Source organism: Mobula hypostoma, chromosome 2 (assembly GCF_963921235.1).
Source record: "Mobula hypostoma chromosome 2, sMobHyp1.1, whole genome shotgun sequence".
NCBI lineage: Eukaryota > Metazoa > Chordata > Chondrichthyes > Myliobatiformes > Myliobatidae > Mobula > Mobula hypostoma.
Window position 1 is genome coordinate 166,058,754 of NC_086098.1, and position 24,164 is coordinate 166,082,917.

Sequence of the window (24,164 nt, forward strand, 5' to 3'; positions counted from 1 at the left end):
GAAGGATGGGTGAGTAAGTTTGCGGATGACACAAAGATTGGAGGAATTGTGGATGGAGCTGTAGGTTGTCGAAAGTTACAAAAGGATATAGACAGGATGCAGAGTTGGGCAGAAAAGTGGCAGATGGAGTTCAATCCAGATAAGTGTGAGGTGATGCAATTTGGAAGGACAAACCAGAAGGCTGAATAAAGGGTTAATGATTGGTTACTTAAGAGTGTGGATGAACAGAGAGACCTTGGGGTTCAAATCCATACATCCCTCAAGGTTGTTGCACAGGTTGACAGAATAGTTAAGAAGGCCTATGGGATGCTAGGTTTCATTACTAGGGGGATTGAGTTCAAGAGTAGAGAGGTCATGTTGCAACTCTACAAATCTCTGGTGAGACCACACTTAGAGTATTGTGTTCAGTTCTGGTCACCTCATTATAGGAAGGATGTGGAAGCTGTGGAGAGGGTGCAGAGGAGATTTACCAGGATGTTGCCTGGATTGGAAAACAAGTCTTATGAGGCAAGGATAGCAGAGCTGGGGCTTTTCTCTTTGGAGCATAGAAGGATGAGAGGGGAAGGATAAGAGGTCTACAAGATTACGAGGGGCATAGACAGGGTGGATAGCCAGTACCTGTTTCCCAGGGCACAAATAGCAAACACCAGAGGGCATATGTATAAAGTTAAGGGAGGGAAGTTTAGGAGAGACATCAGGGGTAAGTTTTTTACACAGAGGGTTGTGGGTGCCTAGAATGACTTGCCAGGGATGGTGGTGGAGCCTAAAACATTAGGGATATTTAAGAGCCTCTTGGACAGGCACATGGATGAAAGAAAAATAGAGGGTTACGGGGTAGTGTGGGTTTAGTACTTTTCTTTGTGAGGAATATATGGGTCAGCACAACATCGAGGGCCGAAGGGCCTGTACTGTGCTGTAGTATTCAAGTGTCTAGTTTCTAGTGTCTAATTTCCCGTGAACTGGTCAGATTACTCAGGGACATGGTAGCATAGTGATTAACGAGCTTGCAGTAAAGCTACCATAAAATTATTAGAGCACACCTAATTGAGAAGCTCCCCATGGCCATTATGGCCAGAACATCGAGGACACCTTGAAAAGGTGATGCCTCAGAAAGGCGGCGTCCATCATTAAGGACCCTCGCCACCCAGGACATTCCATCTTCTCATTGCTTCTATCAAGGTAGTGCTACAGGAGCCTGAAGACATACTCTCAATGTTTTAAGAACAGCTTTTTCCCCCCTGCCATCGGATTTTTGAATGGACAATGAACCCATCAACACTACCTCATTTTTTTTTTCTTATTTTGCTCTCTTTATTGTGCAAAAGTCTTAGCCAAGTGAAAAAAATTCTGTAAAGTGAAGATGCTTTCATAAATAATGATTTGAATAGATTCTGAATATCAAAAATTTTACTAAGAGCAGTACACAGAGAAAAAAATCTAAATCAAATCAATATTTGGTATGAGCACCGTTTGCCTTTAAAACAGCATCAATTCTCTTAGATACACTGTCGAGTAGTTTTATAACAAAATCGGCTGGTAGGTTGTTCCAAGCATCTTGAAGAACTTGATACAGTTCTTTTGCAGACTTTGGCTGTCTCACTTGCTTCCAGGTAATCCCAGAGAGTCTCAATGACATTGAGATCAGGGCTCTGTGGAGGCCATACCATCTGAAACAGTATTAAAAAATCTAGAATGCCTAAGACTTTTGCACAGTACTGTATCTATACATAATTCTTATTGTAATGTGCTGTTTTTTTATTATGTATTGCAATGTACTGCTGCCACAAAACAACAAATTACATGACATATGCCAGTCATGTTAAACCTGTTTCTAATTTTGATCTTAAATAAGTTTTCACCAATAGTCAACAGCGTACTGTGAAAGAGAGAACAGAGTAAGAATAAAACAACATTCAACTTATTCAACTGATCTGCAAACGTATAAAGGGTCAGGGTTAAGCAGAACCCACTCAAGCTGCAGGAACTCATCCTGTCAGTGGTCCTTGGGCATTGTGTCACAGCTCAGCCGCGTTAAGCCAGAAGGACCTGTTTAGCACTGTGTCTCTAAAATAAAATATCCCCCTTCCTTCCCCACATTTCCCTTTCCTCTCTCCTATTCCCACATAACCACTCTCGTCTTCTCCTTTCTCCCATATCCCTCATATTCCCTCTGCTCTTCCTGTATCCCCACCTGGCTCCTCGTATATGCCTCCGCCCCTACTTATATCCCGCCCCTCTCCTGTATCCCACTCCCCTCTCCCCATTAGGACTCAAAGAAAGGCAAGGGGTTTTGAGTGTACTTTCCAGGCCGAGGCCTCACGTCATGGGGCTCGGTACCAGAGGCAATGGGACACTTCCCTCTGCCTTCACAGGTAACTGAACTCAGTACCAGAGGCGGTGGAACCGCCGCCGCTGGGTTACTGGCTTCAGGATCTGAGATGATGGGACACCCCAACTCCCCTGGGTTACTGGCTTCAGGATCAGAGACGATGGGACACTCCCTACCCCCAGGTTATTGAGCTCAGGACCAGAGACGATGGGACACTCTGACTCTCCTGCATCATGGTGCTCAAGACCAGAGGCAATAAGACCATAAGACACAGGAGTGGAATCAGGCCATTCAGCCCATCGAGTCTGCTCCGCCATTTCATCATGGCTGATCCCAGATCCCACTCAACCACATACACCTGCCTTCTCGCCATTTCCTTTGATGACCTGGCTGATCAGGAAACAATCAAACTCTGCCTTAAATATCCCCACGGACCTGGCCTCCTGTGGCAGAGCATTCCACAGATTTACCACTCTCTGGCTAAAAAAAATTCCTCCTTACCTCTGTTATAAACAGTCGCCCCTCAGTTTTGAGGTTGTGCCCTCTAGTTCTGGATACCCCCACCACAGGAAACATCCTCTCTACATCCACCTTATCTAGTCCTTTCAATATTTGGTAGGTTTCAATTACGTTTGTAGATGCCCCCTCCCTGCATTCTTCTAAATTCCAGTGAGTACAGGCCCAAAGCTGCCAAACACTCCTCATGTGTTAATCCCTTCATTCCTGGAATCATCCTCGTGAATCTCGTCTGGACTTTCTGCAATGACAACACATCCTTTCTGAGGTATGGGGTCCAAGACTGTTGACAATATTCTAAGTGCGGCCTGACTAGTGTCTTACAAAGGCTCAGCATTATCTCCTTGCTTTTGTATTCTATTCCCCTTGAAATAAACGCCAACATTGCATTTCCCTTCTTTACCACAGATTCAACCTCTAAATTAATCTTCTGGGAGTCTTGCACAAGGACTCCTGAGTCCCTCTGCGCATCTGATGTTTGAACCTTCTCCCCATTTAGATAATAATCTGCACTATTGTTCCTTTTACCAAAATGCATTACCATCCCAACACTGTATTCTATCTGCCACTTTTTTGCCCATTCTTCCAATTTGTCCAAATCCTACTGCAATCGCATTGCTTCCTCAGCACTACCTATCTTCGTATCATCTGCAAACAGTGCCACAAAGCCATCAGTTGCATTATCTAAATCATTGACAAGCAATGTGAAAAGCAGCGGTCCCAATACTGACCACTGAGGAACACCACTAGTCAGTGGCAGCTAACCAGAACAGGCCCCCTTTATTCCCACTCGCTGCCTCCTGCCTGTCAGTTATTCCACTATCCATGCCAATATCTTTCCTGTAACACTACAGGATTTTATCTTGTTAAGCAGCCTCATGTATGGCACCTTATCAAATACCTTCTGAAAATCCAAGTAAATGACATCCTTTGCCTCTCCTTTGTCCACCCTGCTTGTTACTTCCCTCCTTGAAGAACTCTAACAGGTTTGTCAGGCAAGACTTCCTTTTACAGAAACCATGCTGACTTTGACTTATTTTATCATTAGTCTCTAAGTACCTCAAAACCTCAACCTTAATAACAGACTCCAACACTTTCCAAACCACTGAGGTTAGGCTAACTGGCCTATAATTTCCTTTCCTTTGCCTTCCTCTCTTCTTAAAGAGTGGAGTGACATTGGCGATCTTGCAGTCCTCTGGAACCATGCCAGCATCAAGTGATTCTTGAAAGATCATGATCAATGCATCCGTTATCTCTTCAGCAATTTCTCTCAAGACTCTGGGATGTAGTCCATCTGGCCGAGATGACTTATCCACCTTAAGACCTTTCAGTTTGCCAAGGACTTTTTCCTTTGTTTAGCGTTTAGGTAAAAACGCTAAAAAGACAGAGTACATGGTGTTTAACTGTGACGAAGGTACTCTCAAGACCGTAAAAAATGATACCATTAAGGAAGTCTTTGACTACAAGTACTTTGGGTCAAGAACGATGAGTTCGGAGAAGGACATAAAGATATGAAAGGCGCTGGCGTGGAGGGCTATGAACGACATGAAGGAAATCTGGAAGACGAACCTGACCAGAGGGCTTAAAAAGAGGATTTTCATAGCAGTCATAGATTCCATTCTCACGTACGGATGCGAGACATGGACACTCACCAAGACTACGCGAAAGTCTCTAGACGGTTGCTATACACGAATGCTCCGGATGGCTCTTGACGTGAGTTGGCAACAGCACATGACGAACGTCGAGCTCTACAACGACCTACCAACGCTCACCATTAAAATCGAGTCAAGAAGACTGCAACTAGCGGGGCACTGTCTACGCCACCCCGAGCTACCTGCCAGCATAGTCATCATATGGGAGCCCAAGCACGGGAGGATGAACCCTGGGCTCCCTCCCAAGACTATGGTCAACGTGCTCCTAGAAGACAGCGGCACGGCCAATGTCGATGAACTGAACACACTGATGAGGGAGAGGGAGAATTGGAGAGTCCGTCATTGTACCCGACGCCGGCCCCCTAGGCCTGAGTCGATGTAGTAGTATTTTTCCTTTGTAATAGCAATGGCACTCACTCCTGCTCCCTGACACTCATGGACCTCTGGCACACTGCTAGAGTCTTCCACACTGAAGACTCATGCAAAGTACCCAACAAGTTTATCTGCCATTTCTTTGTCTCCCGGTACTACCTCACCAGCATCATTTTCCAGCGGTCCAATATCCACTCTCACCTCCCTTTAACTCTTTGCATTACAGAAAAAAACTGTTTGTATCTTGCCTTATATTATTGGCTAGTCAGCACTCATATTTCATCTTTTCCCCTCTTATGGCTTTTTTTTAGTTGCCTTTTGTTGGATTTTAAAAGCTTCCCAATCATCCTACTTCCCACTCACTTTTGCTACCTTGTAAAAGCCGTTTCCTTGGTTTTTATGCAGCCCTTAACTTCCTTTGTCAGCCATGGTTGCCTACTCCTGCCTTTTAAGAACTTCCTCCTCCGTGTGGACATATCAACCTTGTGAACTATTCCCAGAAGCTTCAGCCATTTCTGATCAGTCGTCATCCCCACCAGTATCCTCCTCCAATCCACCTGGGCAAGCTTCTCCCTCACGCCTCTGTAATTCCCTTTATTCCATGGCAATACTGATATATGTGAGTTTTGCTTCTCCCTCTCAAAATGTAGTATGAATCCTTTCATATTATGATCACTGCCTCCTAACGGTTCCTTTACATTAAGCTCCCTAGTAAGATCTGGGTTATTACACAACACCCAATCTAAGATAGCCTTTCCCTGAGTCCGCTGAAGCACAAGCTGCTCTAAAAAGCCATCTTGTAGGCATTCAACAAGTTCCCTCCCTTGCAATCCGACACCAACCTGATTTTCCCAATCTCCTTGCATATTGAAGTTCCCCATTACAATTGAGTCATTACCCTTTTTACATGCCTTTTCCAGCTCCCTTTGCAATCTTAACTCCACATCTTGGCTACTATACGGAGACCTAACTATGATTTCCCATTTTTTTACCCTTGCAGTTTCTTAACTCCACCCACAAAGATTCGACATTCTCTGACCCTATGTCTCCTCTTTCTAAAGAGGTAATTCCATCTCTTACCAATAGAGCCACACCACCACCTATGCCTTCCTGCCTGTCCTTTTGATACAAAGTGCATACTTCGATATTAATAATTAATAAGTTCACCATCCTGGATACTGCTGTTGGCAGGGACGACCGAGCAGGTGTGAGCCATGGTGGCAGGGCCTCCGGCACTGAGTCTGACCCTGTGGTGCAGAAGGGTGGGACGGAGAAGAGGAGAGCTGTCGTCATTGGAGACTCTATAGTCAGGGGAGCAGACAGGAGATTTTGTGGACATGAGAAGGACACCCACATGGTTTGTTGCCTCCCGGGTGCCGGGGTCCGGGATGTCTCTGACAGGGTGCATAACATCCTGGTACAAGAGGGAAAGCAACCAGAAGTTGTGATACATGTTGGTACCAACGACATAGGCAGGAAGAGGTCCTGAAGTGTGAGTTTTGGGAACTAGGCAGAAGGCTGAAGAACAGGACCTCAAGGGTGGCATTCTCAGGATTGCTGCCAGTGCTGCGTGACAGAGATGGTAAGAATTGGAGGAGATGGCAGTTGAATGCGTGGCTGAGGAGTTGGTGCAGGGGCAGGGTTTTAGATTTTTGGATCATTGGGATCTCTTCTGGGGAAGGTGAGACCTGTACAGATTGGATGGGTTGCACCTGAACTCGAGGGGGAGCAATATCCTTGCAGGTAGGTTTGCTAGCATGTTTTGGGAGGGTTTAAACTAATTTGCAAGGGGGATGGGACCCAGAGTGATAGAGCAGTGAAAGAAGTGCATGGAGTAAAGCCAGATCTAACATATAGGCCAGGCAGCATCTCTAGGAAGAGGTGCAGTCGACGTTTCAGGCCGAGACTCTTCGTCAGGACTAACTGAAGGAAGAGTGAGTAAGAGATTTGGAAGTTGGAGGGGGAGGGGCAGATCCAAAATGATAGGAGAAGACAGGAGGGGGAGGGATGGAGCCAAGAGCTGGACAGGTGATTGGCAAAAGGGATATGAGAGGATCATGGGACAGGAGGTCCAGGAAGAAAGACAAGGAGGTGGGGGGGGGGACCCAGAGGATGGGCAAGGGGTATATTCAGAGGGACAGAGGGAGAAAAAGGAGAGTGAGAGAAAGAATGTGTGCATAAAAATAAGTAACAGATGGGGTATGAGGGGGAGGTGGGGCATTAGTGGAAGTTAGAGAAGTCAGTGTTCATGCCATCAGGTTGGAGGCTACCCAGACGGAATATAAGGTGTTGTTCCTCCAACCTGAGTGTGGCTTCATCTTTACAGTACAGGAGGCCATGGATAGACATGTCAGAATGGGAATGGGATGTGGAATTAAAATGTGTGGCCACTGGGAGATCCTGCTTTCTCTGGCGGACAGAGCGTAGGTGTTCAGCAAAGTGGTCTCCCAGTCTGCGTCGGGTCTCGCCAATATATAAAAGGCCACATCGGGAGCACCGGACGCAGTATATCACCCCAGCCGACTCACAGGTGAAGTGTCGCCTCACCTGGAAGGACTGTCTGGGGCCCTGAATGGTAGTGAGGGAGGAAGTGTAAGGGCATGTGTAGCACTTGTTCCGCTTACACGGATAAGTGCCAGGAGGGAGATCAGTGGGGAGGGATGGGGGGGACGAATGGACAAGGGAGTCGCGTAGGGAGCGATCCCTGCGGAAAGCAGAGGGGGTGGGGAGGGAAAGATGTGCTTAGTGGTGGGATCCCGTTGGAGGTCGCGGAAGTTACAGAGAATAATATGTTGGACCCGGAGGCTGGTGGGGTAGTAGGTGAGGACCAGAGGAACCCTATTCCTAGTGGGGTGGCGGGAGGATGGAGTGAGAGCAGATGTACGTGAAATGGGGGAGATGCGTTTAAGAGCAGAGTTGATAGTGGAGGAAGGGAAGCCCCTTTCTTTAAAAAAGGAGGACATCTCCCTCGTCCTAGAATGAAAAGCCTCATCCTGAGAGCAGATGCGGCGGAGACGGAGGAATTGCGAGAAGGGGATGGCGTTTTTGCAAGAGACAGGGTGAGAAGAGGAATAGTCCAGATAGCTGTGAGAGTCAGTAGGCTTATAGTAGACATCAGTGGATAAGCTGTCTCCAGAGGCAGAGACAGAAAGATCTAGAAAGGGGAGGGAGGTGTCGGAAATGGACCAGGTAAACTTGAGGGCAGGGTGAAAGTTGGAGGCAAAGTTAATAAAGTCAACGAGTTCTGCATGCGTGCAGGAAGCAGCGCCAATGCAGTCGTCGATGTAGCAAAGGAAAAGTGGGGGACAGATACCAGAATAGGCACGGAACATAGATTGTTCCACAAAGCCAACAAAAAGGCAGGCATAGCTGGGACCTATACGGGTGCCCATAGCTACACCTCTAGTTTGGAGGAAGTGGGAGGAGCCAAAGGAGAAATTATTACGAGTAAGGACTAATTCCGCTAGACGGAGCAGAGTGGTGGTAGAGGGGAACTGATTAGGTCTGGAATCCAAAAAGAAGCATAGAGCTTTGAGACCTTCCTGATGGGGGATGGAAGTATATAGGGACTGGACATCCATGGTGAAAATAAAGCGGTGGGGGCCAGGGAACTTAAAATCATCGAAAAGTTTAAGAGCGTGAGAAGTGTCACGAACATCGGTGGGAAGGGATTGAACAAGGGGAGATAAAACCGTGTCAAGGTATGCAGAAACAAGTTCAGTGGGGCAGGAGCAAGCTGAGACAATAGGTCGGCCAGGACAGGCAGGTTTGTGGATCTTGGGTAGGAGGTAGAAACGGGAAGTGTGGGGTGTGGGAACTATAAGGTTGGTAGCAGTGGATGGGAGATCCCCTGAGCGGATAAAGTCGGTGATGGTGTGGGAGACAATGGCCTGGTGCTCCTTAGTGGGGTCACGATCACTCTGCTCTTAAACGCATCTTCCCCCTTTCATGTACATCTGCTCTCACTCCATCCTCCCGCCACCCCACTAGGAATAGGGTTCCCCTGGTCTTCACCTACCACCCCACCAGCCTCCGGGTCCAACATATTATTCTCCGTAACTTCCCCGCCACCTCCAACGGGATGCCACCACTAAGCACATCTCTCCCTCCCCCCCCCCGCTTTCCGCAGGGATCGCTCCCTACACGACTCCCTTGTCCATTCGTCCCCCCATCCCTCCCCACTGATCTCCCTCCTGGCACTTATCCGTGTAAGCGGAACAAGTGCTACACATACCCTTACACTTCCTCCCTTACCACCATTCAGCGCCCCGAACAGGCCTTCCAGGTGAGGCGACACTTCACCTGTGAGTCGGCTGGTGCTCCCGATGTGGCCTTTTATATATTCACGAGACCCGACGCAGACCGGGAGACCACTTTGCTGAACACCTACGCTCTGTCCGCCAGAGAAAGCAGGATCTCCCAGTGGCCACACATTTTAATTCCACATCCCATTCCCATTCTGACATGTCTATCCATGGCCTCCTGTACTGTAAAGATGAAGCCACACTCAGGTTGGAGGAACAACACCTTATATTCCGTCTGAGTAGCCTCCAACCTGATGGCATGAACATCGACTTCTCTAACTTCCGCTAATGCCCCACCTCCCCCTCGTACCCCATCTGTTACTTATTTTTATACACACATACTTTCTCTCACTCTCCTTTTTCTCCCTCTGTCCCTCTGAAAATACCCCTTGCCCATCCTCTGGGTTCCCCCCCCCCCCGCCGTCTTTCTTCCCGGACCTCCTGTCCCACGATCCTCTTGTATTCCTTTTGCCAATCACCTGTCCAGCTCTTGGCTCCATCCCTCCCCTCCTGTCTTCTCCTAACATTTTGGATCTCCCCCTCCCCCTCCAACTTTCAAATCTCTTACTCACTCTTCCTTCAGTTAGTCCTGACGAAGAGTCTCGGCCTGAAACGTCGACTGCACCTCTTCCTAGAGATGCTGCCTGGCCTGCTGCGTTCACCAGCAACTTTGATGTGTGTTGCTTGAGTTTCCAGCACCTGCAGAATTCCTGTTGTCTAACATATAGAGAGGCTTTGAGGAAAGAGAAGCAGAATAAACAGTGTAAAGACAGTAAGGTAGAAGGGCTGAAATGTGTGTACCTCAATGCAAGAAGCATCAGGAACAAAGGTGATGAACTGAGAGCTTGGATACATACATGGAATTATGATGTAGTGGCCATTACAGAGACTTGGCTGGCACCAGGGCAGGAATGGATTCTCAATATTCCTGGATTTCAGTGCTTTAAAAGGGATAGAGAGGGCAGGAAAAGGGGAGGAGGGGTGGCATTACTGGTTAGGGATACTATTACAGCTACAGAAAAGGTGAGTAATGTAGCAGGATCCTCTTTTGAGTCAATATGGGTGGAAGTCAGGAACAGGAAGGGAGCAGTTACTCTATTGGGGGTATTCTATAGGCCCCCTGGTAGCAGCAGAGATACAGAGGAGCAGATTGGGAGGCAAATTTTGAAAAGGTGCAAAAATAACAGGGTTGTTATCATGGGTGACTTTAACTTCCCTAATATTGATTGGCACCTGATTAGTTCCAAGGGTTTAGATGGGGCAGAGTTTGTGAAGTGTGTCCAGGATGGATTCCTGTCACAGTATGTGGACAGGCCGACTAGGGGGAATGCCATACTCGATCTAGTAATAGGTAATGAACCGGGTCAGGTCACAGATCTCTCAGTGGGTGAGCATCTGGGGGACAGTGACCACCGCTCCCTGGCCTTTAGCATTATTGTGGAAAAGGACAGAATCAGAGAGGACAGGAAAATTTTTAATGGGGGAAGGGCAAATTATGAGGCTATAAGGCTAGAACTTGCGGGTGTGAATTGGGATGATGTTTTTGCAGGAAAATGTACTATGGACATGTGGTCGATGTTTAGAGATCTCTTGCAGAATGTTAGGGATAAATTTGTCCCAGTGAGGAAGATAAAGAATCGTAGGGTGAAGGAACCATGGGTGACAAGTGAGGTGGAGAATCTAGTCAGGTGGAGGAAGGCAGCATACATGAGGTTTAGGAAGCAAGGATCAGATGGGTCTATTGGGGAATATAGGGAAGCAAGAAAGGAGCTTAGGAAGGGGCTGAGAAGAGCAAGAAGGAGGCATGAGAAGACCTTGGCAGGTAAAGGAAAACCCCAAGGCATTCTTCAATTATGTGAAGAAAAAAGGGCTGACAGGAGTGAAGGTAGGACCGATTAGAGATAAAGGAAGGAAGATGTGCCTGGAGGCTGTGGAAGTGAGCGAGGTCCTCAATGAATACTTCTCTTTGGTATTCACCAGTGAGAGAGAACTTGATGATGGTGAGGACAATATGAGTGAGGTTGATGTTCTGAAGCATGTTGATATTAAGGGAGAGGAGGTGTTGGAGTTGTTAAAATACATTAGGGCGGATAAGCCCCCGGGGCCTGACGGAAAATTCCCCAGGCTGCTCCACGAGGCGAGGGAAGAGATTGCTGAGCCTCTGGCTAGGATCTTTCTGTCCTCGTTGTCCACTGCAATGGTACCGGAGGATTGGAGGGAGGCGAATGTTGTCCCCTTGTTCAACAAAGTTAGTAGGGATAGTCCGGGTAGTTACAGACCAGTGAGCCTTACGTCTGTGGTGGGAAAGCTGTTGGAAAAGATTCTTAGAGATAGGATCTATAGGCATTTAGAGAATCATGGTCTGATCAGGGACAGTCAGCATGGCTTTGTGAAGGGCAGATCGTGTCTAATAAGCTTGATAGAGTTCTTTGAGGAGGTGACCAGGCATATGGATGAGGGTAGTGCAGTGGATGTGATCTATATGGATTTTAGTAAGGCATTTGACAAGGTTCCACACAGTAAGCTTATTCAGAAAGTCAGAAGGCATGGGATCCAGGGAAGTTTGGCCAGGTGGATTCAGAATTGGCTTGCCTGCAGAAGGCAGAGGGTCATGGTGGAGGGAGTACATTCAGATTGGAGGGTTGTGACTAGTGGTGTCCCACAAGGATCTGTTCTGGGACCTCTACTTTTCGTGACTTTTATTAATGACCTGGATGTTGGGGTAGAAGGGTGGGTTGGCAAGTTTGCAGATGACGCAAAGGTTGGTGGTGTTGTAGATAGTGTAGAGGATTGTCAAAGATTGCAGAGAAACATTAATAGGATGCAGAAGTGGGCTGAGAAGTGGCAGATGGAGTTCAACCCGGAGAAGTGTGAGGTGGTACACTTTGGAAGGACAAACTCCAAGGCAGAATACAAAGTAAATGGCAGGATATTTGGTAGTGTGAAGGAGCAGAGGGATCTGGGGGTACATGTCCACAGATCCCTGAAAGTTGCCTCACAGGTGGATAGGGTAATTAAGAAAGCTTATGGGGTGTTAGCTTTCATAAGTCGAGGGATAGAGTTTAAGAGTCGTGATGTAATGATGCAGCTGTATAAAACTCTGGTTAGGCCACACTTGGAGTACTGTGTCCAGTTCTGGTCGCCTCACTATAGGAAGGATGTGGAAGCATTAGAAAGGGTACAGAGGAGATTTACCAGGATGCTGCCTGGTTTAGAGAGTATGGATTATGATCAGAGATTAAGCGAGCTAGGGCTTTACTGTTTGGAGAGAAGGAGAATGAGAGGAGACATCATAGAGGTGTACAAGATAATAAGAGGAATAGATAGAGTGGATAGCCAGCGCCTCTTCCCCAGGGCACCACTGCTCAATACAAGAGGACATGGCTTTAAGGTAAGGGATGGGAAGTTCAAGGGGGATATTAGAGGAAGGTTTTTTACTCAGAGTGGTTGGTGCGTGGAATGCACTGCCTGAGTCAGTGGTGGAGGCAGATACACTGGTGAAGTTTAAGAGACTACTAGACAGGTATATGGAGGAATTTAAATTGGAGGCTTATATGGGAGGCAGGGTTTGAGGGTCAGCACAACATTGTGGGCCAAAGGGCTTGTACTGTGCTGTACTATTCTATGTTCTATTCTATATTAAGCTCCCAACTATGGGCTCCTTTCAGCCGTGACTCAGTGATGTTCACAATGTCATACTGACCAATCTGTTATTGCGCCACGAGTTTGTCCACCTTATTCCGAATGCTACGCGTGTTTAAATACAGCAGCTTGAGTCATACAGTCTTCACCCTTTTGAATTTTGACTCTGTGGTACAATTTAATTCTTTGTCTTTGTCTGCAATTGTACCCAATCATTGGCTTGTCCTTACTTACATTCGTTTTACACCATCTACTTGTAAACCTGCTGGCTCATCCTCAGCTCTATCATCCTGGTTCCCATCCCCCTGCCATTATTAGTTTAAACCACTCCCAACAGCTCTAGTAAACCTGCCTGCAAGAATATTGCTCCACCTCGGATTCAAGTGCAACCCGTCCCTTTTGTACACTTGCCCCAGAAGAGGACCCATTATCCAGAAATCAGAATCCCTGCCCCTTGCTCCAATTCTTTAGGCCACATATTTATATCGCGTGGCACAGGCAGCAATCCCCAGATTACTGCCCTTGAGGTCCTGCTTCTCAGCTTCCTTCCTATCTCCCTTTGAGTCACGGGGCTCAGGGCCATTGACAATAGGGCACCCCAACTTCACTGGGTCACAGGGCTCGTCCAAAGGAGATGGGACTCCCCCGGGTGACGGGGCTCAGGACCAGAGGCAATGGTCCACCCACTCCCCCGGGTGACGGGGCTCAGGACCAGAGGCAATGATCCACCCACTCCCCCGGGTGACGGGGCTCAGGACCCGAGGCAACGATGCACCCACTCCCCCGGGTGACGGGGCTCGGGACCCGAGGCAATGATCCACCCACTCCCCCGGGTGACGGGGCTCGGGAGCCGAGGCAATGATCCACCCACTCCCTCGTGTGACGGGGCTCGGGAGCCGAGGCAATGATCCACCCACTCCCCCGGGTGACGGGGCTCAGGACCAGAGGCAATGATCCACCCACTCCCCCGGGTGACGGGGCTCAGGACCCGAGGCAACGATGCACCCACTCCCCCGGGTGACGGGGCTCGGGACCCGAGGCAATGATCCACCCACTCCCCCGGGTGACGGGGCTCGGGAGCCGAGGCAATGATCCACCCACTCCCCCGTGTGACGGGGCTCGGGAGCCGAGGCAATGATCCACCCACTCCCCCGGGTGACGGGGCTCGGGAGCCGAGGCAATGATGCACCCACTCCCCCGGGTGACGGGGCTCAGGACCAGAGGCAATGATGCACCCACTCCCCCGGGTGACGGGGCTCAGGACCGGAGGCAATGGTCCACCCACTCCCCCGGGTGACGGGGCTCAGGACCGGAGGCAATGATCCACCCACTCCCCCGGGTGACGGGGCTCAGGAGCCGAGGCAATGATCCACCCACTCCCCCGGGTGACGGGGCTCAGGACCGGAGGCAATGATCCACCCACTCCCCCGGGTGACGGGGCTCAGGAGCCGAGGCAATGATCCACCCACTCCCCCGGGTGACGGGGCTCAGGACCGGAGGCAATGATCCACCCACTCCCCCGGGTGACGGGGCTCAGGAGCCGAGGCAATGATCCACCCACTCCCCCGGGTGACGGGGCTCAGGAGCGGAGGCAATGATCCACCCACTCCCCCGGGTGACGGGGCTCAGGAGCCGAGGCAATGATCCACCCACTCCCCCGGGTGACGAGGCTCAGGAGCGGAGGCAATGATCCACCCACTCCCCCGGGTGACGGGGCTCAGGACCAGAGGCAATGATCCACCCACTCCCCCGGGTGACGAGGCTCAGGAGCCGAGGCAATGATCCACCCACTCCCCCGGGTGACGGGGCTCAGGAGCCGAGGCAATGATCCACCCACTCCCCCGGGTGACGGGGCTCAGGAGCCGAGGCAATGATCCACCCACTCCCCCGGGTGACGGGGCTCAGGACCGGAGGCAATGATCCACCCACTCCCCCGGGTGACGAGGCTCAGGAGCCGAGGCAATGATCCACCCACTCCCCCGGGTGACGGGGCTCAGGAGCCGAGGCAATGATCCACCCACTCCCCCGGGTGACGGGGCTCAGGACCGGAGGCAATGATCCACCCACTCCCCCGGGTGACGAGGCTCAGGAGCCGAGGCAATGATCCACCCACTCCCCCGGGTGACGGGGCTCAGGACCGGAGGCAATGATCCACCCACTCCCCCGGGTGACGGGGCTCAGGACCGGAGGCAATGATCCACCCACTCCCCCGGGTGACGGGGCTCAGGACCGGAGGCAATGATCCACCCACTCCCCCGGGTGACGGGGCTCAGGACCGGAGGCAATGATCCACCCACTCCCCCGGGTGACGAGGCTCAGTAGCAGAGGCGATTAGACTCCAATCTGCTCACTAAGGACCCGCCCAGACCATTCACAGCCAACAGACGAAGAGGCAGGCACTGCGCATGCGTACATCCGGAGCAGTGCCGTCTCTGCCGGCGCCACGCATGCGTCGTATTTCGCCGTTCCTCCGCCCGGCCACCGCCCTTCCCACTACACGCAAGCGCACTGCGGATCCACAACAGCGGCGGCTCGGTGGTTGCCGCGGTAACGGTGACGTTCAGGTCCTTGTAAGTTTCGCCTGGCGAACCCGTGCCGAGCCGTTCCCTTGGCGACCCCGGGAGGGTGGTGGTGATGGGTGGAGGGAGAAACGGAAGCGGAAAGGAGCGGGGAGCGGAAGCGTGTATTCGGAGACTGAATTGAGGGAACAGCGACAAGGTGAGTGTGAGGGAGGTGGCTGCAGGGTCGACGTGGGCAGAGAGGGGTGGGAGGTGGCTGCGCTCTAGCGGGGGAGCGGAGGCGAATATGGGGTCTGGGGAGGACAGAGAGGGAAGGACCGGAGCAGACTCGTTGGGCTGGGTGTTCCTATCTCAGTCTGTGTGTTGTGGAATTTAAAGGAAGGTAGAATGGGCGGGGTTCTGGGGAGGTGTGGGAGGGATTGGGGGTCTGGGAGAAAGAGAAATGGAGCCAAGGGGGCCACTCTGAGGAAGGGGCGAGGTACTGGGGTGGAGTGGAAGGGCGGGGCTGGAGTCTAGAAAGGCGAAGGAAGGTAGGTGGGTAATTTGGGAAGGAGAGGGTAATGGTGTAGGGATCTGGGGAACGAGGGTCTGAGGTCTATGGAGGAGTAGGAAAGGGGTGAGGAAAGAGGGAAGGTAGGGCGTGGTCTGGGGAAGGAGGGTGGAATAGGGGCAAGTAGCAAGGAAGGGGTGGGTGGGGCAGGAATCTGGGAAGGAGGAGCGGGAGAAGTTATTTTAAACGAAGAAGTGGATACTGGAGTCGGGGGAGTGTACGAGTCATGATGGAGCAGGCACCAGGATAGGGACCCCGGAGGTGCTGGTGGATGAAATTATGGACAAACTAGAAAGCTGGTAATTTTTGGATTAAGTGAGTGTGACTGATTGCAGCTGGGATCAGAGTTGGGTTCCCAGCCAGTGAAGACTGGATCAAGTACAATATATCCAAGTTTGCTAATGGTACCATGCTAGATGGAAGGAAGGAAGATGCAGGCAGGTTTTATCATGATGTAGATGGGCTCAGTGAGTGGGAGAAGACATGGCACATGACTTCCTACTGCCCGAATAATAAAAAAAAAGTGGAGTGTTGTTTAACCAATTGGACATTGTTGGTGTGCATTAATCACTAAGAAGTTGAAATTGTTCAGCAAGGATATATTTGTGATAAATGATCACCGTATTGATTAATGATTTGGTGAGTCGAGCAGGATTAAGCAAGTCAAGTCACTTTTTATTGTCATTTCGACCATAACTGCTGGTACAGTACACAGTAGAAACAAGACAACATTTTTCAGGACCATGGTGCTACAGAAACAATACAAAAGCTACACTGAACTACGTAAAACAACACATAAAAACTACACTAGACTACAGACCTACCCAGGACTGCATAAAGTGCACAAAACAGTGCAGGCATTACAATAAATAATAAACAAGACAATAGGCACAGTAAAGGGCAGTAGGTTGGTGTCAGTCCAGACTGTGGGTATTGAGGAGTCTGATGGCTTGGGGGAAGAAACTGTTACATAGTCTGGTCGTGAGAGCCCGAATGCTTCGGTGCCTTTTGCCAGATGGCAGGAGGGAAAAGAGTTTGTATGAGGGGTGCGTGGGGTCCTTCATAATGCTGTTTGCTTTACGGATGCAGCGTATGGTTTAAATGTCTGTAATGGCGGGAAGAGAGACCCTGATGATCTTCTCAGCTGACCTCACTATCCGCTGCAGGGTTTTGCGATCTGAGATGGTGCAATTTCTGAACCAGGCAGTGATGCAGCTGCTCAGGATACACTCAATACAACCTCTGTAGCATGTGGTGAGGATGGGGGGTGGGAGATGGATTTTTCTCAGCCTTCGCAGAAAGTAGAGACACTGCTGGGCTTTCTTTGCTATGGAGCTGGTGTTGAGGGACCAGGTGAGATTCACCGCCAGGTGAACACCAAGAAATTTGGTGCTCTTAACGATCTCTAGGGAGAAGTCGTCAATGTTCAGCGGAGAGTGGTCGCTCTGTGTCCTCCTGAAGTCAGCAACCATCTCTTTTGTTTTGTTCACATTCAGAGACAGGTTGTTGGCTCTGCACCAGTCCGTTAGCCGCTGCACCTCCTCTCTGTATGCTGACTCATCGTTCTTGCTGATGAGACCCACCACGGTCGTGTCATCGGCGAACTCGATGATGTGGTTTGAGCTGTGTGTTGCAGCTCAGTCGTGGGTCAGCAGAGTGAACAGCAGTGGACTGAGCGCACAGCCCTGGGGGGCCCCTGTGCTCAGTGTGATGGTGTTGGAGATGCTGCTTCCAATCCAGACTGACTGAAGTCTCCCAGTCAGGAAGTCTAGGATCCAGTTGCAGAGGGAGGTGTTCAGGCCCAGTAGGCTCAGCTTTCCAGTCAGTTCCTGAGGAATGATTGTGTTGAATGCTGAACTGAAGTTTATGAACAGCATTCGAATGTACGTGTCTTTTTTGGCCAGGTGGAGGGTGATGGCAATGGCATCGTCTGATGAACGGTTGGGATGGTACGCGAACTGCAGGGGGTCCAGTGAGGGGGGCAGCAGGGTCTTGATGTGCCTCGTGATGAGAGTGTACCTTTAGGACAGAGGTTCCCAACCTGGTTTTCACAGACCCTTTGGTTAATGGTAAGGCTCTATGGCATAAATTAGAGATGTTCTCTTTGAAACAAGTCAAAATTCTTACAGGCTCTACAGGGCAGATGCTAAGTTGATGTTTCCCTGCCTGGAGAAGTTTTGTTTCAAGAAATCAGCCACTCGGGTCAGAAATTGGAAGCGAGGTTTGCTTTCTTTGCAGCTGCCAACCAGTGGTAAACTGTGATCAATTTCTTGTAGATACCAAGGGAATCAATGGATATGGGGTTGGTACATGAAAATAGTGCTGAAATGAATGATGAAAATCAGGCACAACAGATTCAGATTTCTGTTTTCGTTTTTAATAGGTTTGAGGTGTGCAAGAGGGGGCAGAGTCAAATTGAAACAGTGCACAGTGATTGGGGTCATCAGTATAAGGAAAGTGGGCTGATTGGCAGAGTGCAAGGTATTGCAGCGATGAGGAAAGGCTAGAGCCATTGGAGAAGCAGTGCTTAGGACTGTAGAGGAATTACTTGATTCACGGTGTGCTGGACAAGTAATGGAGAAATGCAGAACATTAAAGTTCCACCTCCCCTTCTGTTTTTCAGTTCCCCTCTTACACCTTTTCCTCACCTCCCCCTGGTGCCTCTCCTTCCCTTTCCTTCATGGTCCACTCTTCTCTCCGGTCAGATTCCTCCTTCACTCCTTTTTCCACCAATCACCTCCCAGCTTCTCACTTCACCCACCCCTCCACAACCTACCTAGCTTCACCTTTCACCTAGCCTGTTCTCCTTCCCCTCCTCCCACCACCTTATTCTAGCTTCTGTCCCTTTCCTTTCCAGTCCAGCTGAAGGGTCTCTGCCCTAAATGTCGACTCTTTATTCATTTCCATAGATGCTACCTGGCCTGCTGAGTTTCTCCTGCATTTTGTGTGTGTTGCTCTGGATTTCCAGCATCTGCAGAATCTCCTGTGTTTACAGCATTTAAATTACATTGCACAGGTGCTGGAATGATTTTGGGAGATGCTGTGCTGACCCTTAAACCTGCGCCAAGATCAATAGAAATAGAAAATGAACAGCACAATATAGGCCCTTCAGCCCACAAAGCTCTGTCGAACATGTCCTTACCTTAGAAATTACCTAGGGTTACCCATAGCCCTCTATTTCTCTAAGCTCCACGTACCTATCCAGGAGTCTCTTAAAAGACCCTATCGTATCCACCTCCACCACTGTCACCAGCAGCCCAATCCACACACTCACCACTCTCTGCGTTAAAAAAAAAACTTACCTCTGACATCTCCTCAGTACCTACTTCCAAGCACCTTAAAACTGTGCCTTCTTGTGCTAGCCATTTCAGCCCTGGGAAAATGCCTCTGACTATCAACACGATCAATGCCTCTCATCATCTTGTATACCTCTATCAGATCATCTCTCATCCTCGGTCACTCCAAGGAGAAAAGGCCAATTTCACTCAACCTATTCTCATAAGGCATGCTCCCCAATCCAGGCAAGGTCCTTGTAAATCTCCTCCGCACTCTTTCTATGGTTTCCACATCCTTCCTGTAGTGAGGCAACCAGAACTGAGCACAGTACTCCAAGTGGGGTCTGACCAGGGTCCTATCTCGCTGCAACATTACCTCTCGGCTCTTAAACTCAGTCTCACGAATGATGAAGGCCAGTGTACCATATGCCTTCTTAACCACAGAGTCAACCTGTGTAGCAACTTTGAATGTCCTATAGACTCGGACTTCAAGATCCCTCTGATCCTCCACACTGTCAAGAGTCTTGCCATTAATACTATATTCTTTCATCATATTTGACCTACCAAAATGAACCACCTCACACTTATCTGGGTTGAACTCCATCTGCCACTTCTCAGCCCGGTTTTGCATCCTATCAACGTTCCACTATAACGTCTGACAGCCCTCCACAATATCCACAACAGCCCCAACCTTTGTGTCATCAGCAAATTTACTAACCCATTTCTCCCTCCACTTCCTCATCCAGGTCATTTATGAAAATCACGAAGAGTAGGGATCCCAGAACAGATCCCTGAGGCACACCACTGGTCACCAACCTCCATGCAGAATATGACCCGTCTACAACCACTCTTTGCCTTCTGTGGGCAAGCCAGTTCTGGATCCACAAAGCAATGTCCCCTTGGATCCCATTCTTCCTTACTTTCTCATAAGCTTTGCATGCAGTACCTTATCAAATGCCTTGCTGAAATCCATATACACTACATCTACTGCTCTACCTTCATCAGTGTGTTGCGTTACATCCTCAACAAATTCAATCAGGGTCATAAGGCACAACCTGCCTTTGACAAAGCCATGCTGACTATTCCTAATCATATTATGCCTCTCCTGCCTCTCAGGATCTTCTCCGTCAACTTACCTACCACTGAAGTAAGAATCAATATAACCCTTCCTTCCTATATTCCCAAGCAACACACACAAAATGCTAAAGGAACTCAGCAGGCCAGGTAGTATCTGTGGAAAGAGTAAATATTGGACGTTTTGGGCCAAAACCCTTCTTCTCGTATTCTGCTCCATTTTCCTTTTATGGCCTATCCACGAGTCCCTTAAATGTCCCGAATGTAAGGAAGCAATTGTGGTACTGCACAAAGAATGAGGTGTTGCAGTACTCTGGAGTTAGACCAGAAGGTATAGGAGCAGAGTTGGGCCATTCGGCCCTTCGAGTCGGCTCCGCCATTTCAGTGTGCTGATCCATTTCCCTCTCAGCTCCAATCTCCTGCCGCCTTCCTGTATTCCTTAATGGCCTGACCCATCAAAAACTAATAAAACCAAAAGGGATAGGATCAGAATTAGGCCATTTGGCCCATCGAGTCTGCTCCAAGTTAGGTGAAATATCGATTACTCATGCCACTGATGAAGTATAAACTTCAGGGCAAAGTTTAGAGTAGGGGTGGGTACTCCAGAAAGAGTGCAGCATTGCAAAGTATATCATATTTGAACTTTTTTTTTAGTACTTCTGTATTAGAAAAAAAAATGTACAATATAGTACAATACAATATAGCAAGTTAATTAGCTTCTGTGGTCAGAGTTGAGGGTGGATGTTGCATGTTAGCCATCTACATAGTTGGTACACAAACCGTCTGATATGGAGAGCAAGCAGTTACCCGTGCAGCAGGCACACCCTCCCCTGTAGCTGATGAATCCAGAGGAACAGCAGAGACCAATACAGTTTGGCACCAGTGGCGTCACAGGAGTTGCCAGTCAGCATAGAACACCATGTAGGACTGCTCCAGATTTTACCCTCTAGGTTTACTTCTGAAACCCTCCCCATGAGTGGGTACCGCCACAAGGCAGCAGTGATTCGAGATCAGAGTTTTCCTTCCCCTAGGTGAGCTGCCAAGCACGGCTGATGAGGCCCATCTGCCGGAGTACTAAATAGCAAATGCATTGTTCTCTTGCAAAGGATGGCTTGCTCATGAATTCACCCTGCTGGACACCTAAGTGTTCTGACAGATTGAAACGGAATGGTTCATGTCAGAAATGTGCACAATAAAGTTAGATTGCAGTCTCCTCGTGCACCTGATGTGATATTTGGAACATCTTGAGCACACAGTCAATAAGGAACAGACATCTCTAGGATGACACACCTACACCTACGTGGAGAACTCAGCAGATCAAGCAGCATCTATGGAGAGGAATAAACAGCTGACATTTCAGGCTGAGACCCTTCCTCAGGAAGGGGGAAGATGCCGGAATAAGAAGGTGGGGGGGAGGGTAGTCCAAGCTGAGAGGTGATGGCTGAATACAGGTGAGTGGGAGAGGGGATGAAGAAAGAAGCTGAGAGGTGATGGCTGAATACAGGTGGGTGGGAGGGAGGGATGAAGAAAGAAGCTGAGAGGTGATGGCTGAATACAGGTGAGTGGGAGAGGGGATGAAGAAAGAAGCTGAGAGGTGATGGGTGAATACAGGTGGGTGGGAGAGGGGATGAAGAAAGAAGCTAAGAGGTGATGGCTGAATACAGGTGAATGGGAGAGGGGATGAAGAAAGAAGCTGAGAGGTGATGGGTGAATACAGGTGGGTGGGAGAGGGGATGAAGAAAGAAGCTGAGAGGTGATGGCTGAATACAGGTGGGTGGGAGAGGGGATGAAGAAAGAAGCTGAGAGGTGATGGGTGAATACAGGTGGGTGGGAGAGGGGATGAAGAAAGAAGCTGAGAGGTGATAGGTGGAAAAGCCAAAGGCTTGGAGAAGAAGAAATTTGACAGGAGAGGAGAGTAGACCATGGGAGGTGATAGGCAGGTAGAAGAGTTAAAAGGCCAGGGTGGGGATTAAAGAAGAGAGAAAGGGAGGAGGAATCGATATTCATGCCATCCGATTGGAGAGTACCCAGACGGAATATGAGGCGTTGCCACAATTAGGTGTGCCTAGAGAAAGTTTAACAGCCAGGTGCTGTCTGACCCAGTTTGTAGCGTATTGGGTGTTTACTCTCCCTCCCTTAAAAGCTGCTGATTTTGTAGTGAGCTGTAACAACATGTTTGTTCTTGCTGGGAGTACTGGTTAAACCAGTTCAATGAAACAACTTACATCATAATCAAAGTACTTTGGGCTTTATGCTGTGGGTGTAGCCTCTGCAGTTTCATTCTCCCACTGAACAGGTTGGTGATCAAGTGAAGACCGAAGAATATCTGATTAGATATTGCAAGTTAATGTGTAGGTGAGAGGGTAAGGAATCTTGTGCGGTTGTGTAGCATGTCTAGTGGGTATGGAAACTGGTACAGTTGTAAACGTTTCTGCAGGCTTTGCAATTCTATAGCATTTTTCAACTTGCGTCAAATATCACTTTCCTTTGTTTCAACGGCGTAGAACTAATTGTTTACATGGAGTATTTGTCACAGGATGGTGTTTCTGTAGTTAGATTAAGATGGCAGTTTAACTGGCCAGTGGTAGTAACTGTCTTGAGTCTTGCAACAGGGTGACTATTTTTCAGTTGACACCAGTGAGCAACATTGTAAGTTGCTGCAATGTTGCATTGAAATCAGATTTGAAACCTAGGTTACACTGCACTCTGCTTGTGTCTCTGCTCGCTCTATGTCCCATGCACCTCTCAGTCCTGTGATCGTTGGCTCACTCTAGCTCATAGTCTGGCCACACCTTACTTTTAAAGTTCTCATCTTTGTTTCTAGATCTCTCTATGGCCTTGTCCTTTGCCTTGTCCCTCAGCTACTCCAGCCCCACAACCCTCTGAACTCTGTGCTTCTTCAGGTCTGTGTGCCCCCGATTTTTAATGATTTCTCTGCTGTCAAATCCTCGTGCTCTAAAATGTTTCCCTAAACCCCACCTCCACCCTTTTTCTCCCATTCACCCATTGCTTTCTCAGCTTTGAATCCAGCACTGAAATGCCATCTTTACTGATAACAGATCTGAAAAGTACTCCGGACTTCTTGTTTTAGAATTTTAAAGTAAAACTTTAAAGTAAATTTGTTCCTGAAGCAGTGAGTTTAAATTTCACATTACGGTATGAATTTTAGGTAGGCTTTCCTGGTACATTCAAGCACACTTACACCGTCCATGATGTTGTGGACTCTCGCAACTTTGCTCTTACTTAGTCTCTGGACGTTACTGAGTGACTCGTGAAATTATTTTAATTTATCTTTAAGTGTATGAATAAGGAATTGTGAAGTGGGGTGGGGTGGGAGTCTACATTGCAGCAGAAGACTGAGTAAGGTGCTAATTGAATGGGTCAACGCAGTTACTGACTGGTCTCTAGAATCAATTTTGCCAATAGTCTGGTCTGTGTTCGGACCTGGCTTCTTCACGGCATTATAATTAATTTAAATTGTACACATGACTGATCCATGCCGTCCATTCACTCAGTACCTCAGGCACCCAGCACATTTGAATAGGCGTGAGTCTGCTTCCTGTCCCTTGATGGCACAGTGCCAGTAGAATAAAAGTGTCCCACCCTAATTAAACTCTCCTAGAATTGGCCCACTTTTTCAGTCAATTTAACTCTTGAAAGCTGAATTTAAAACTACCAATTTCTCTTTCCTATTGTGGCCCAAACTTGTGGTAAAATAGGCAACTTTGTTAAAACTTCAGAAGAAGAAATTTTTTGAAATGCTTTTCCTTTCAATGTGTAGTTACTGTTGTCATGTAGGGCACATTCAATTTAGGAAACCGCTGTATAATATTGAATGTAGAAACTTGCAGAATATTAATTCAGGAATAAATATCGTTCTGGACAGTGGGGACTGTCCCACCGTTCTTCAAAATGTCTCTAGTTTGATGTC

The 24,164-nt window shown here is 48.8% G+C and overlaps 1 protein-coding gene across 4 annotated transcripts in view; it reads left to right on the top strand.

The window, feature by feature from the left end:
- Nucleotides 1–15,382: 15,382 nt before the first annotated feature.
- LOC134342644 (14-3-3 protein beta/alpha-1-like) overlaps nucleotides 15,383–24,164 on the top strand; it is a 40,236-nt gene continuing 31,454 nt past the window's right edge. Inside the window, exon 1 of one of the 4 annotated variants that reach the window (XM_063041013.1) lies at nucleotides 15,383–15,533. Coding sequence is in view for 1 of the 4 variants with exons in the window: in XM_063041010.1 (XP_062897080.1) it covers nucleotides 22,581–22,584 (4 nt within the window). In the remaining 3 variants the exon portion in view is untranslated. Of the gene's footprint in view, nucleotides 15,534–22,516; nucleotides 22,597–24,164 lie in introns of those variants that run through there. The other 3 variants (XM_063041011.1, XM_063041012.1, XM_063041010.1) reach the window with 3 other exon arrangements.